The sequence below is a fragment of the Cnephaeus nilssonii genome, assembly GCF_951640355.1.
Source record: "Cnephaeus nilssonii genome assembly, chromosome: 19".
NCBI lineage: Eukaryota > Metazoa > Chordata > Mammalia > Chiroptera > Vespertilionidae > Cnephaeus > Cnephaeus nilssonii.
Genome location: NC_137090.1, coordinates 28,890,823 through 28,906,980, shown reverse-complemented (window position 1 = coordinate 28,906,980; position 16,158 = coordinate 28,890,823). Strand labels below are relative to the sequence as shown.

The 16,158-nt window shown below is 46.2% G+C and overlaps 1 protein-coding gene and 1 long non-coding RNA gene across 10 annotated transcripts in view; both read right to left on the bottom strand.

The window, feature by feature from the left end:
* Nucleotides 1-4,822, bottom strand: part of RHOT1 (ras homolog family member T1) — a 61,265-nt gene extending 56,443 nt beyond the window's left edge. For 2 of the 8 annotated variants that reach the window (XM_079799209.1, XM_079799208.1), the window contains exon 1: nt 3,779-4,820. In XM_079799209.1, coding sequence (XP_079655335.1) covers nt 3,779-3,854 — 76 coding nt within the window. In that variant the 5' untranslated portion in view covers nt 3,855-4,820. Of the gene's footprint in view, nt 1-3,778 lie in introns of all 8 variants that reach the window. The other 6 variants (XM_079799212.1, XM_079799213.1, XM_079799207.1 and 3 more) reach the window with 5 other exon arrangements.
* A 650-nt stretch (nt 4,823-5,472) lies between these two features.
* On the bottom strand, nt 5,473-12,859 carry LOC307115798. 2 transcript variants are annotated; one of them, XR_013815129.1, is made up of 4 exons: nt 12,614-12,859; nt 9,960-10,204; nt 9,067-9,366; nt 5,473-8,732 (listed from the first exon to the last, which is right to left on the bottom strand). It is a non-coding gene; the product is annotated as an uncharacterized lncRNA (long non-coding RNA). The 2 variants fall into 2 exon arrangements; XR_013815130.1 differs by having other exon boundaries at nt 10,048-10,204.
* Between the last annotated feature and the right edge of the window lie 3,299 nt (nt 12,860-16,158).

Below are 16,158 nucleotides of genomic sequence, written 5' to 3'. Positions count from 1 at the left end.
CCACTGGTCTACTTTACTGCCAGAATACAGGAATCTCCCAGACAAAACAGAGCTAAGGACATGGGACAAGAGATGGGATGAATGCTGCCTCTTCAAATCCTACCAATAACCACAGCAGACTGGATTTAAGAAAGGAGAATGATCAAATTTTTATGACTGAGAGGAATGGTTTGGAAAACAAGTTAAGTCTAAATAAATGGAACTAACCCGAACTCATTCATTCTTTCAACAACTATCTGAGTGCCTACTTTGTGCCAAGTCTATTCTAGGCCCTGGGGATATCTAAATAAACAAGACCAATTTCCTGTCCTCATGAAGCTTACTTTCTAGCCCAAGGAAACAAGAAATAAAGAAACAAGAGTAAAGCAAGGGCCAGATTGTGAAGGACTTTGTAAGCCTCCATTAAAAAGTTTGGACTTTATTTTAAGTGAAAGCAGACATCATCTGGGAATTTTAAAAATGGGTAACAGGATCTGAGATACTTTTTAAAGATGAGGCTATCTGCTACATGGAGAATGAACGAAATTAGAGGCAGGGAGACCAGTTAAGGAGACACAGTATTACAAAAGCCTGGGCCAACCTTGAACTAGTTTGTCAAAGGTTCTGCTGATAAACTAATCAGTTACAAATCGGGTAAGAGCTACTGGATTCATTTAAAAAAGAGAATAACAATTCTACTCTCTTAATAATCTGATCAGTAGAAAACAATTACATCTCAATTTAATTTATAAGCAAGGCCTTAGTAAACTAAAACTACCTTGTATACTTTTAATGTAGCTACATAATTCAGATAAGGGGTAATAAGGCCCATGCTAATTTTATTGTAATAAGGACATTTGTTTAGCATGCAAATCTAGTTAAATACAAATTTTGGCCAACAAATCTGACCATGAAAAGCTATAACCTGAAGAACTAAGTTTTGTGTGGTTGCATTTTTCAAGATTTTTTAACATTTTGTTTTGTTTAAAGATGGTAATTAACTTTTCCTTTGGCCTGAATGGTATTTAATATGTTCAATAATTAAGATAAGGTGCAAATGATACTTAAAACACTTTGGCTTTCTCTGCAAATAAGCACCTTAAAATGTATGTTCAGCCTAACTTCTCTGATCTAATCACCAAATAAATATTAAGCAATTAGTTAGCAATAAAGCCTGGATGGGTCAGACTCCAGATGGGCCAAGAAAAGGCCCATTTCACCTTCAGAGGACAGTATAAGTTTGGCAAGAGAATGCTGAAACTATTCACAACTATTTAGGAGCTTCAATGAATGAAGCTGCTGCTGTGTGGTGCAGGGACACACACTAACAGCAATAAAATGCGCTGAAGTGATAGAAAAAAATAGGCTTTACAATACCAGATATGATGACCCTTTTCCTTTGCCTTTTCCCATTCCCCTTAGTTAACATCTTAAAACTACAACTGAATTACTACCACTTTTTCCTAAAAAAGTGGTTTTCCTGATAAATCCACATTTCAGAGCAGTACTATTTAAAATAGTCTTGGTCACACACCTAGTAACTAAAGTGTTACAGGTAGGCTAACAGCTATCAAATATTTACATTAAATCTCAAAAAGTAATGCTTCAAACATTCCTCCCCCCCCCCCCCCCCCCCGCCAATACTATCCTTTAAAATAACTAATTAAATGTTTCAAATAAGTATACCTCTTTCTAATATTTTTAAATGTGAAAAGAAAGTATATAATGGTATGGTAGCTGGCCTGAAGTTTTTGGTACCACACTTTTTAAGAAAAATGTCTTCCTCAAAACCTAAGGCTTTCTCGTGTCAAGTTTCTCCCTCTGATCAAAAAACTTCTTGCACGTATACTTTTGTCAACTCTCTTGCTTTCATTTCTGCAGAACATAGCTTCTAATTTTTCTAACAAATGTTTAATTATTTTCTGTATTTCTAAATAAATAATACTGTTAACATTTTAACTTAAATGTCTTTTTAAATTTCTTTTGTTTTGTTATTGTTTTTCCTTTTTTCTTTTCTTTTTTTCACTTAAATGTCTTAAGGCTGACAATATATTTTATATATGTATAGTATTCCTATTAGGTGTTTTACAGACTGATTATATGCAACTGTTTCATATGTTTAAAACTAATTAAACATGGGATTTTTGCTTTTTAAAAATTAGTGTTAAAAATGAATATATTATAGAAAAGAAAATAATGAATATACTATAAAGCCATTTGATGATAGTCAGGATCAGTTTCTAATCAGATCATCTACGCCCTTTTCCTACCTTGCTTTTCCAAATACATCAGCATGAATCATGTTAAATAACACCTTCCTGAACTTTGTCAAGGAAGTCCATGCAAAATACAGATTAAGATATGGTTATAGCCCTGGCCAGTGTGGCTCAGTTGGTTTGAGCGTCATCCCATTCACCAATGGGATGGACTCCCGGTCAGGACATATACCTCAGTTGCCGCTTCCATCCCCAGTCCGGGCCCTGGAGAGAGGCAACCCATCCATGTTTCTCTCTCTCTCTCTCAAAAAAAAAAAAAAAAAAAAAGAAGAAGAAGAAGAAAGAAAGAAAAAGATATAGTTAAAGATTAAAATTTACAACTGCAAATCAAAAAGTAAGCTGGCTAAGTTTACTTCCAACTTCTGATTCTAAAGGAAGATTTCTCCAAACAGCAGGTGAACGGAGATTTCAATGAACATCAAAACACACTACAGAAGAGGGTACTTTCTTCCTTGGGAGAATATGGCAGGGACCTGGAGGGGCTCCTCTAGAAGGGAGCGGGGCTCAGAACAGAACGCTTCAAAACAGCAATGGCAACGCTTTAACCACTGTGCTTGAAAACGAGCAGCCCGGTCCCGCCAGCCCACTCTCTTATTTCAGCCCCACCAACAGAGTCCTGGAACTTGTACAGTGTTATCAAGAAGTCTCTGCTGTCCTGTCCCCAAGGCCCGGAACAGAAGGCATTCCTCCTCCATTATATCTTCAAAAGGTGAAGGGTCTCGTGTGTATGTGTGTACGCTGGGTCTCCTGCGTGCCTGTCCTTATTTATAATTACCCAGTAGCCACGGAATAAAGAATGCTTAAAAAGACCGGGGAAAGTAGGTTTTCGGGTAACAATAATTCTCTCAACCAACGGACCCTTCCCCAGAGAATTATTCATTCATTGAGCCCTTGTATAACTTGAAGTAGAGAGTACATTTTTGAGGAATGAGCAAGTGTATCCAGAGCTATGCCAATGCAAAGTACAAAGAATCACTAGAAACGCTCCATATCTTCATGTCAATGCTGAGAGAGAGACTGCGTTTGTGGGGGGGAAAAGGCAGAAACCTGACCTTGTCCACCAGTCGAATAGTTCTGCACCCCTCCCCCTAGCTTTCCCGGGAGCCGCTCCCGCCATCCCAATTGGCCAGGCTGCCAGTCCCAGCACCTGCCTAGCGGTGACAAGGGAATCTCCGCGGAAGGCGAGAGGGTCTGAAGGGAGGCGGCCTGGAACCGCTGAGGCCCAGGAGGTGAGGATTCGCAGAGGAAAAGGCGGAGAGGACCTTCGGAGGGATGAGGCCGGGCGGCCAGAGACTAATGGGGACACGGCTTGGGAGGGCGAATGGGGGACAGGGGAAGGGGGTCTTAGCAGGGCCCAGGGGAGGGAGGAGGTGGAGAGCCACCTGCAGACAGCCCAAAGGGAAGCGTTAAGGTGCACGGAGCATTGGGGGCGCGCGGGGAGGAGCGCGGGGCGGCGAGGGGCGAGAAGGCCCGGGGCGGCAGGGGCTGCGGTGGCCGCCGCCAGCCCGGGTGCGCGGACTCACGTTCTCCCACCAGCAGGATCCGCACGTCTTTCTTCATGTCGGCGGCTCGTAGGGGCCGGGCTCGGCCCGCATGCATGGAGCGGACTCCTCTCGCTGGGAGCGCCCACCCCAAGGCACCGCTCTCCCCGCGCTGCCTGCCAGCCTCCCCCGCTGCCCCGCCCGAGCCTGGGCCACCCGGGCCTGCCGCGCCGCCTTCTCCGCTGCTAACCCGCTCCAGAGCCGGGACACAGCCAGCTCCGCCTCCTCCGGCTCCGCGAGCGGCGGAGGCAGCGGCGGCGGCGGCGGCGGGGTCGACGGGGCGCCGCGAGGGACAAGTGCTTTCAGAACGCGAAAGCGAACGCGAACGCGAACGCTGTTCCGATTTAAGCCGCGTTCCCGCCTCCCCGCGGCGGCGCAGAAGCGGGGAGCCGGGGAGCCTCTCCTACCCTCTGCTTGGCACAGGTGCTTGCCTCACGTTTTGAGCTGCGAATTTGAGTGGCAGATCCGCTAGTCTGATCCCATTGATTTTACAAAATAGGGGCAGAAGCTCCTTATCCAAAGTAACATAGCTGGAGGTTGGCAGTGACTCAAGATGCAATATTCTCACCAGACTATAAACTCCAGGAGGGCAGCGACCTGTTTGCCAAATTTTCGGCTGTATCCCCTTTACAGGAGATAGGCCTCAGGTAATGCTTGATTGAGTAAAGGATGATGGCTCCCGGATCGAGCCCTTTCCACTTCCCAAAGCCCACCACCCTGGCTGCTTGCTTTTGGCATTATAAAATACCATTCTAAATAAGATGCTTTTAGTCTGTGTGTTTAAACAGATTCATTTTTTTTGGTAGCCAAACTAAGTGACTTCCTGTGGTTTACTTAGGTAGGGACTTCCGATATTTCTCTTAGTTGAGCTTGCCCAGCGTAGTGCTGCACACAGAGGTGGCACTGGATCAAAACAAAACAACAAAAAACTCGTTCTGATTTTTCTAACACTGCCTGAATTTCCTCTTGACCCCCCTTACATCTGAAGTAATTTGTTGCTACATCCCTAATATTAGGACAGTGCTCAGTGGGACATGCACAGGGGAGGGGGTGGGGAGAATGAATAAAGCCTATCCGTGCACGATGTGCCTTTTTTTCTATCTGAAATATCACATAATACATTTTTAAAGAAAATAAAATGTATACAATACCAATCCCCCTTCTTCCCAGGAGAACCCGTGTGGTCTGCTGCAGCAGTTAAGAGCTACTGACAAATTGGGTTTGAATCCAGAGTCTATCACCTAATAGTTATGTGATCCTGAGTAAGATCTTTTCCTTCTCCAAGCCTGCCCCTTCTTCTGTAACATGGCAATAATGATAGGAATGCCTACCTGTGGTTGGGAAGAATAAATAAAATAATGCATGCCCAGCATTTGGTACAGTGCCAGACTAGCAGTATTTGCTCTACTGAACTCAGCTCTCACTAAAGTGGGAGGGGGTGTCCAACATGCCAGTGTGTACCTCCCAGGCAATGCAAGCTTCTTTTGACAGCCCCTCTCTTATCTCCTGATCAGCTGTATTTCTGAAGCTGTAACCCCCTATCTTGCCTTGAGCTTTATGCCGTTCTCATATGATAACAGACATCCATCAGGGGTCACTAGGAAGTTCTCCTGGAGACAGCATGGCTCCGTGGTTAGGAGTCAGGACTCTGGAGTCTGCCTGCGTAGGTATGAACCTCAGCTTTGCCAATTGCCAAGTGGAAATAACACCTCATGGAATTGTTAGGAAGATTAAATGAGTTAATATAATAGGAAAACATATAATAGGAAATAGTGCCTGGTACATGGTTAGTGATTATATAAATGTGGGATAAATATAGTAAGTTGCGAGAGAAGTGACTTTTGTACATCTTTCTGAGCCTAAGAATAGAGCCCATGATTACATACACTGCAGCAAAACATAAGCCAGAGGATGGAGTTGTTGGCAGTGGAACTTACTGTTGGAATATTATAGATTGGTTACTGTGTATGAAGGAGACTGGGGAAAGCCAAGAGGACAGATTGGTATCTAAAAGGCACTGATGGAATTTTCCTCTAGAATGCTGCTAGGAAAGAGCTCTACCATCACAGGGCAGGCTTCATGCCTCCTTGACACGGGGACATGGGAAGGACATGGGGAGGTCTGAACAAAGGACTTTTGCCAGGAGATAAGAGGATCCATCTTTTATGCCCATCAAAGGAGGAACTTGCAACATAGCTGCTCTGAGTCTCAGGACAGTGGAACACCCAGGGCCAGTGAGCAGGCCTGCTGGGTAGAAGATATGTCTATATTAAATGACTGACATTGGGTGGAGCAAGGGGCTGCCCTCTGATTGGTGAGTTAGACACAGTCCCGGGAAGAAGGCCAAATTAGACTTGGGTTGGCATCAGTCTCATGTGTCAGATCCATCTATCTTTGGTCTCTCAAGTTAAACCCAAAGCAACATCCATCACCTGCCCATTCTTCCCTTTGGTCTCCCATTTACTCCAGGAAGACTTCTCTTTCCTGCCAAGCTCACTCTGGTGGACTAGAAAAGTTCGGTGCTTTGATACAGGGTAAATATTTTATCTTGCCTTTTAATGCATGTGTTCCTGGGTCACTGTTCAAACATCCACGTCCTCTGCAGAGTCACATGGCTTAGTCTCTAGAGGACACAGATTCTGTTCGCTTGGTTTGGCTGGAAGGCACATCACTCAGCACAATTACTTATTAAAAGGCATTTGATTATAAGCAACCATGTTGAAAGGAAATTTCTCCAGACCAGATCCTCATCTGTTGATGAGGTTGTATCCAGTTTTGTTTTTCTTTTTCTCAAGCTCTTTTCAGATACAGGTTGTAAAACAAATACCCTCCATTAAGAGATAATTGATATTGAGAAGACTCTCAGGCCATCCTCCCCCCAAGTAGCCTGAATGGTTAAGAGCACAGGCTCTGGAGCCTGCATTTCATCTCCAATCCTTTGCTAGCTGTGCAACACTGGGCAAGTTACATAACTCCTCTGAAAAAACTTAACTTCATTGGCAGAATGGAGCTATTTTATAAAGCTCTTTTGAGAATTAAGTAAAATAACACAGGTAAAGCATTTATCACATTGCTTAACATGTAGTTCATGCTCACATATCACCCTTAACAGATGAATTCTAAAATTTGGAATTCATTTGCTGACTTGCATTATCTTTCCAAGGGGAAATTGACTAGCATGCCCACCCAAATTACTGGTATAAACTCTGAAAGGCAAAAATGCATTTAATATAATTTTTAATTTATTGATTTGATAGAGAGAGGGAAAGAAAGACATCAATTTGTTGTTCCACCCATCCATGCATTCATTGGTTGATTCTTGTATATGCCCTGACCAGGGATTGAACTTGTAACCTTGGTGTGTCGGGATGATGCTCTACCAGCTGAGCTACCTGGCCAGGGTGCATTTAATATAATTTTAAATCGCTATAGAGACATTAACATTTTTGCTGAGCCCTGGCTGGTGTGGCTCAGTTGGTTGGGCATCATCCCATTCACCCAAGGGTCGCTGCTTTGATTCCAGGTTAGCGTACATGCCCGGCTTTCAGTCTCTATCCCTGGTAGGGAGCATGCAGGAGGCAGTAGATCAGTGTTTCACTCTCTCCCTCTCCCTTTCTCCCTCTCTAAAAATCAGTTTAGAAATTTTTTCCCCCTAAGTTATAAACCAATCAGTGATTTGAAAACATTTTTAGACCATATCTGCAAAACAATAAATTCCATAGAATGGTAAATTTATAATTTCTGTTCATCTCTGCAAGGAAATCACTACAATTAAATATTCTAAGAAAATAATTCTAAGAAAATAATTCAAAAGAAGAAATTTACATATACCTATACATGTTCTATTTACAGCAACATTACACAATAGTTAAAAATGAAAAAACATACAATTAAAGGGGAATAGCTAAATTAGTATGACACAAAATAATTGGAACTTTTGCAGTCATTGAAACTAATGACCATTAAAGATAAGGAAAAGTACTTACAAAATGAGTGAAACAAATAGAAATATAAAGCCATATATACAATTACAACTCTATAAAAGCTAAGCATGTGTTCATCTATATAACCTTTACCTTCTATACTTTGCAATTTTGAGCTTTTACAAGCATGCACATGTGTTAATTGGGTAATTAAAAACTAATGCATGTACATAAATATTAGATGAGAGTACAAAGAAAGGAAAATTGTGTTAAAGATTATTAATTAATTTTTAGTACAAGCACTAGCCATACTGAACATCTGTGGTTGTTGGTAACACACTTATTTTGACTAAAACTCCCACTTTCTCAATCAGCAGGCCAATGCCTGCTCTACAATAGATGAGATGTCACCTCTCTTGACCCCAACCTCTTGTTTGTCTTGTGTTCCCAGAGCATTCTGTGCCTACCCTTATCATAACACTTATCTCAGTTCATTGTAGTTATCTATTTACTAGTCAGTTCCAGCCAGGGAGCCCCTGGAGGGCAGGGACCTGGCCTTCCCTCATCTGTGCTCCCATCACTCTAAGTATTAACTTACTCAGTTTAAGATCTGTGTGACCAGATTTTCTAAATCTGTTTTCTGTATATAAGGATCAAAATTTTAGATGTACAATTCTATGAATAACACCTGGGTGCCTTCTCCATAATTTGGATCTTACCAAAAATATCATAGATAGAAAAAGATAGTAACACAGAAAGGGGTCTAGCTGGAAGACTCACCAGTTCTTTTTAATTTATTTCATTTCACTTAATTCATCCCCCCTGACCTGGAATTTCTTACATTTAATGGCTGAGGGCTGGGCTCTAGTGGTTCTTGAACTTGAGGGCAGCATACTTAAAAGTCATTGTAAAATACTGATGTACGAAGCTGATGATAAAAATGTTCTCAGCTAAATCTGATACTACCTTTTACTGGATTCTGACATGAGTGAGCAGTTGCAAATTCCAAAGATCTAAGAAAAAGTACAAGAGAAAAACTCATTTTGAGAAAATTCTACACACTGGTAAGCTTTGTCCTACAAATTGAGAAATTACCACTATTAATTTGTCAATGAAACCCATGTCCCCCAGGAGCCTCAGCTTGAGAGCCAGTGGGTTAGCATACAATGCCTGCTGTATAAAAGAGACCCCTGCAGTAGTCCCATGCTATTCCTGCCAGGACTTTCGAAACCTCCAGGACCAATGAGAACAATCTGTTTAAAAATTTTAAAAAGCTAAATAAGCCTCCAGAATGTTGACCACCATGTAAAGCACTACTTGAGAAGCTGGTCCGAAGAATAAACACACCTGTAGCACAGCTACCTCCAAGGTTCCCTCATATTTGATGAGAATGTGATTGATGGAGTCTGTCACTGGGCATCCCACAGGTTGTAAAAAGAAAGGAGGCAGTAGAACACCAGCATCCTCAGGTGATCCAGCATCCTGGACTGGGAGGCAGGAGCAAGAAAAGGCAGAAAAGTACCTCCAGAAATGCATCTTCGAGCCATCTCCCAATATACAAGCCCGAGGGCATAGGTGTCAGCACATTTAAAGGGGCCCAAGTGCTTCGTGTTAATGGTTTCATCAAGCACTTCAGGGGCCATGTATCTGCAACAGCAAAGGAAACATGATCATGCACAGGAAAAGATGACTTCTCTCCTTAAATCAAAGTACTGACTCGGGAGCCCTCAGAATGTGGGTACCACCCCAAAAAAGCCCCTTGGGGGCGAGGAACTGATCAACGCTTTTATTGCACACTCCCATGTTTTGGATCCAAATCTAAATTCTTCAGCATAGCTTTGGGAAGTAGCATAGGCTACTCTTACTTGTACCTCTACTTTTTAACCATCAAGATTTATTTTTAGCATGTTTTGATTTCTTGGCAGAGGTATTTGTACTGTGGATCACAGGGCATTAACAATATAGAATACATAGTTGCTACTGGGGTCTTGGACTTCATTAAATGTAGCCACAGTGATGGGCTGAGCTTAAATTTCATTCTGCAGATAATGTGAAAATTATTCTGGATAGTCATCAAAGTCCCACTCAGCTAATTAATACGACTTGATACAAATCGGGGGAATCACCTCAGGCCTTGGCTTACAATTTGGGGCCTGGGTCATTCATTCATTCAGGTCAAAGGGGAGGGAAAAAGCAGAACAATTTAGTGAAATTCACTGCGATTCAACTGATAAACAGACCTTCTCTTCCTTCCTTCTGCACAACAAGGAAGGACACACATGGACCACTCAGGACAGGCAGAGGGCAAAGGGCCCAGGGCTTTCCTACCATTTGGTTCCCACCCTCTGATTTGGGGCAATGTCAGTTGGTGTCAGTGACTGCATCATGATGGATGGCCAGGCCCAGGTCTGCAATGGCGCACATGGCATTTTTCTTCACTAGATGTTCTTCGACTTTAAGTCTCGATGAGCAATTCCAGGCTTCCCTGGCAAGAGAAAAAAAACAGGGACCTTTAAAGAAAGGTAGTAAAAATGTTACAAGCAAGAGTCTACAGCCAGACTGAGTGTTAGGAAGGTCATGTGAGTTCGAGTCCTGGCTTTGCCTCCCACTAACCCAGTAACCCTGGAAAAGCGACTTAACCCAACTGTAAAGACTAACACCAGTACTGACTGACTTCATGGAAATGTTGTGAGGAGTTAATGAATTAATGTAGGTGAGTGATTAGCTCACAAGGGCATGTGTATTAGTTAATATTACTATGACTACTACTACTATTCACCGTCCCTGAACTAATACGCTCCAGTATTGACATGCTGAGGAATTCAAAGAAAAACTGCTGTGTTGGCTACGTTCTTAGAATCAAACAAAATTACCAACCAATTAATAAGGACTGCTGATACCCGACAGAGGCTAGGAACAGGACCAAACTTTTAATGGCTGGTTTTCTGTCATGGCCAGCAGGTGTATCAGGGAACACACCTTGCCATAGTGACAAGATCCAGGATATCCTAAAGAGCTCACATTACAGTCAACAAGCAGGGATGGTCAAGGTCTTTTGCCTCCAGAAAAACCTTCCTAGATTAGGGAAGCCCCAGGTCTAACCCACCAAGCAGTCTTTAAGCCAGCTGCCCCAACAATGAACGTGTGAAATTACTAAACTGATGCTTCTGTCACAAGAGTCTTCCAATCGTCTTAGTTCCTCTGCACTGGGGAGCTGGGCTCAGGGCCCAGGTCTGGAGGGCGGGCAATCCCAGCACAACCGTGGGAAGACAGGGGACAGAGGGGCCAATCTCCTCCTCCAAAGTACAGACTGTTTCAGGGACCAGCAGTACCCAGCTCAACCTGACCTCTTGACATTGCCATACATTTGATGCTTTCTGGGACCAAAAAACCCCAAGACAACAACAAAAAACGTAGCCCTCAAATGTATCCTTAAGTCTCATCATACTTAGGAGAGAGATTGGGAGTTATTTTTATTTTGCTTTTTTTTTTTGGGTGGGGGATGGGAGGCGAGGAATGACAGAGCTGAGGGTTCCTGCCTCTTTAGGGCCCTTGAGAAATTAAAGCAGTCTCTCTCTCTCTCTCTCCCTAAACTATTGATCCTTGGAAGAAGCCCTGTCCCAGACCGGCCATTGTCCCATGAGCCCAAAGATCCTGCAGTTTTCCTGGTTGGTGGCCTTGTTAACTCTCCTCACAAGCCTCCCCAAGGCTAGGAAGATAAGGGGACCCTCTTTCTCCAGAACCAAAGATAGGCCTCAGGGGTGGGGACACTTCCCAAAGGGGCCAGGGAGGAAGCACTGGGCCGCATAGGAGGGAGACCCTTTGTCTTTCCACCCTATTTTCATAAAATGCAAATTCTCAACAAGCTGTTCATTGTGTCGGGGGAACCAAGGGCCAGGGGAGGAGGAGGGGACCGAGCAAGTAAAGACCACCAGCCCCCTCTCCTAACCTGGGTCTTGTGCTCCCCCCCCCTTCCGCCCCCTCCTTTCTGGGAACTCCGGTTTCCCTCAGGCCAGAGTCTGGAGAACCCGCAGAGGAGGGGAGACTCAGAGGGCAGGTGCGGCCGCATCCTTCCTGCCCCACAGGCGCCCTGGGACCCCTCCCACCGCGTCCGGTCCAGCCAGTCGGGCCCAGCCAGGTGCGGGGAGCCGCCGTGACCTCGCCCTCCGCACCCCAGACGCATGGCAGGGCGGCAGGCCCCAGCTTAGACGTCCAGGGTTCCCTCCGAGGGGTGAGAGCGCTCGTGGACGCCCGCCGCCCTTCCTCTCCACCCGGGACCCGCCGGGGGTCAGGGCGAGCGGCGGGACCCCAGCCTGGTCCCCGCTCCACCCGCAGGAGCCCGGCGAGGGGTCCTAGGGGTCTCGAGACACCTGGGCTCCGGGAGGCAGGGCGCGGAGGGTGCCAGCCAGATGGATGAGGAGGAAAGAGGGGTGCTGGGGGTCAGGAGGGAGAGGAGCGAGACCCGGCGGCTGCGAGGCAGAGCGGAATTGGAGGGCCCCAAGATCGGACGGCGTGGAGGTGTGGGCTGCGGGGGGCCAGGGGCGGGCACTTCGGAGAGACTCGGCAGGTTCTGGACCTGGCATGGGGGTTGCTGGCTGGGGGACATAGTGGAGGACTGGGGGAACCCTGAGCAGAATGTTGGGGTTCAGCGGCGGGTGTTGGGGTTCAGCAGCGGGTATTGGGCTCAGCGGCGGGTGTTGGGGTTCAGCAGCGGGTATTGGGCTCAGCGGCGGGTGTTGGGGTTCTGCGGGGGTTGTTGGGTGTCAGCAGGGGGTGCAGGGGTCAGCAGGCACAGGTGGGGATGCTGCGGGCTTGAGGTCAGGAGGAAGGGACCCTGGGGGTGGGGTAGAGGCACCGGAGCGGGGTCCTCGGAGCTGGCGGAAGGAGCACACACCTGCGGGCGGGGCAGGGTGCCCCCTGGACCGGGCGAGCGCGTGGTACAGCTCGGCGGGTGGTAGTCCTCCGGCGCCGCGTACAGCTCGTCCCCGGGGGCCCAGCGCCGGCGCCGGAGGCCGGGGTTCGGGCCGGGGCGACTTCGGAGGCTGGAGCCCGGGCGGTGGCTGCCTCCTCCTGCTGCTGCAGCTTCCGGAGTCGGCGGAGGCGGCTAGGGGATGCCAGCCGGGCGGGCCAGGCGGGCAGCCGTCGGCTCCCTTTACAGGATCCGCTGGCGGACGGGGGCTGGGGGGCGGGGACGGCCTCCCGGCGGCCTCGCCCCCAGAGCCGCAGGCCCCGCCTCCGGGCGTCCGGAGCCCGGCAGGGCTGGGGAGAGTCAGGGGGGGAAAACCTAGCCGCCGGGAGTGGGGTGGAAGGCAGGGCATCCCTGGGCGGGTTCCAGGAGTTCTGCGAAGGGGCTCGTGTGAGAGATTTGAAAATTTGCGGATGGCCCGCTGGCGTGGCTCCGAGGTTGAGCGTGGACCTGTGAACCAGGAGGTCACACACGGTTGGATGCCGGGGTTGTGGATTCGATCCCCAGTGTGGGGTGTGCAGAAGGCACTGTTTAGCGTCCTGGACGGGCTGCTAGAGATCGTGATCTGACTTGCTACTAGTATGACTTGCAGATAGCGGGCCGGCTTCCTGAGTTGGTTGCTGCCGCTGCTACTTTGTATCTGGTCTGGCCATTGCCCATTTGTATATTTAGTCTCTTCCCTTCATTTTATTGGCCTGGGTATCCCCCCAAAAAGGGTAACAGATTGGGGACCGCCAATATCAAGGTGAAGAGTAGAATAGGGTGGAGGAGCCAGCCCTGTATTCCCAAACCCAAAGGTCCTACTGAAGGTGGCTCCTAGGTCCTTGAGGAAACAGTCCTGAGTTGTAAGACTGGCAAGTGACTTATATGGCCATGAAAAAGACTTAAGTACATACGGAAAGGTCAAAGAAAGAAATTCTGAAAGAAAAGGGAGAAGAGGGGGAAGCCCTTTCCCCCTTGCTCTCACCTCGGAGAATTAAGCCTCTTAAAACTGGAGGACTGGAGCACGAACGAATTTGTGCACCAGTGTGGTCCCTCAGCCTGGCCTGCCGGATCAGAACGAAATCAGCTCTCTGACATCCCCCCGAGGGGTCCTGGATTGTGAGAGGGTGCAGGGCAGGCTGAGGGACCCCACCAGTGCAGGATAGGGACTACCAGTCCAAGCATTTGCCTCCTGATGGTCAGTCCACATCATAGCAACTGGTTGGCTGTCTGCCCCCTGGTGGTCAGTGCACGTCATAGCGAGCAGTTGAGCATCCTTACCATATCATTAGCATATTACGCTTTGATTGGTTGAACGGCTGACCGGACACTTATCTTATTAGGATTTTATTATATAGGATTTACAGTTGCCCTTAGAACAGCCCATCTGATTCAGGACTCAAGGACTTGGTCCAGTTTAGAGGGACTCCAGGGACCTGCAGCCACCAAGCCTGGTGCAGGCACTGGGCTGTGCGGGCAGTTTCTCTCCCAGATGAGGTTCTGTCTTCCCTCTCCCCCTGCATCCCACAGTGAGGGAAGAGGGCTCCATTTTCCTGACTAGCCAAACCCTCTCAGGCAAAGGTGGGGGGGGGGGGGTAGGTTTATAAGGGCTTATGTTCCCCTTTGCTTCTCCCCACTCAGCCTTACCCCTGACCAGCCCCCACTCGTTCGATGCTCATTTTTATCTCTCTCCCTGACTCACAAGTTAAGGTTTCTATAATGGAAAAAGAGCAAAGACAAGCCTCAGGTGGTGAGTCAGAGTCATTCAACAAGCAACGCAAGAAGCCCTGCTCCTAAGGCTGACGCTGAGCTGCAGCAAGAAGCGGAAGAGAGCAGGGACTTGCACACACTTTCCCCCATTTCTCTGCAAGGAGTCTTTTCCAACCTCATCCTCTCCATTGCTTCCTGGTGGAGTGGGCAGGTTCCTAGTTGCCTTGAGAGAGAAGTGTTCATGTTGGGGCAGATGGTGGGTGTCACCACAAAAAAGGGGCCAAGTTCCAGGTCTTCGTCAGTGAGGGGGAGAGAAAAGAGAGATGGTGTGGGTGACAGGAGTGAAATCCAATTTTCATCTGGCCCCAGAACTCAGAACCTCAATGAAGGGCGACTGTCAGGGACTGTCCTGGTTTTAGCACTGGAAGCCCATATCCCAGAAAATCCCTTAGTCCCTGACAATCCGAATAATAGGTCACCCTCGAGGTGGTACTTGAATGAAGAAGTTCAGGGTTTTCAGATATCTTGGGAAGGTCATGGATAGAGGAATGAACCAGTTAAAAAATCTGAGGGCAGGGTGACCTCTGGTTCGATACGTGTGTGCTTGAATGTGTGGGTTCATAAAAGCACCTGGTTGATGAGGGAGGCAGAAGAGAGCATGGCATGGCTTTGGCTGTTTTCTCTGATGTTTATTATCTTTCACTAATGCTTGCATTTCTTAGGCTATTGGCTGCTTCAGTTCATCTTGAAAGAAGAACATCTCCAGAGTGCTTACATGCGAAATTCAGCGTAAGTGAAGCACATAACTCTGTAAGCACTCATGAAAAAAAAACAACATCCCCCTCATTTTATTTAGAAAAAGACTTCCAGAAAAGCTGCAAGAAATAGAATAGCACGAAGTTCACCAATATACTCTTTATCTAGGTTACCTACTATTAACATTTTATCCCATTTGTTTATTTTAAAAATTATTATTTTTAATTTTTAATTATAGTTGACATCCAATATTATATTAGTTTCAGGTGTACAGCATAGTTAGACATTTATATAACTTAAAAGGTGATCCCCTGATAAGTCTAGTACCCATCTGGCACCATACATAGTTATGACAATAGTATTTACTATATTCCTTATTCTGTACTTTACATCCCCATGACTATTTTGTAATTACCAATTTGTACTTCTTAATCCTTCACCTTTTTCACTCAGCCCCCCAACCCCTTCCCATATGGCAACCCCATTTGCTTTATAATTTGTTTTCTCTTTCTCACTTTCTCACACACACACACACACACACACACACACAATTTTTTTCTGAACTCTTCAACGCTAGTTTGCATACATCATGCCCCTTTATTCTTAAACAGTTCAATGCTAAGAACAGGAATATTCTCTTACATGTCAACTTCAGTAATTTAACATCAATGCAATTTTTTATCTAATCTACCATATTCCAATTTTGTCAATTGACTCGATAGTGTTCTTTATAACATTTCTTTTTCTTCCTCCAGTAGAGGAACACATGTAGGTTCAAGTATTTCATTTAGTTGTCACATCTCTTCAGTCTCCTTTCATCTGGAGTATTTTGCAGCCTTTCTTTGTCATTTATGACACGTTTGAAGGTGCAATCCTGTTTTTGAGTTTAATAGAAAGTTCCTCATTTCAGGGGTTTTCTGATGTTTCTTTATGGTTAGATTATGCACCTCAGCTTGAATACTAAGTGATACTGTGTCCCTTTCCAGGTATCACATCTGGAGGCACCTGATATTTATCTGCCCCTC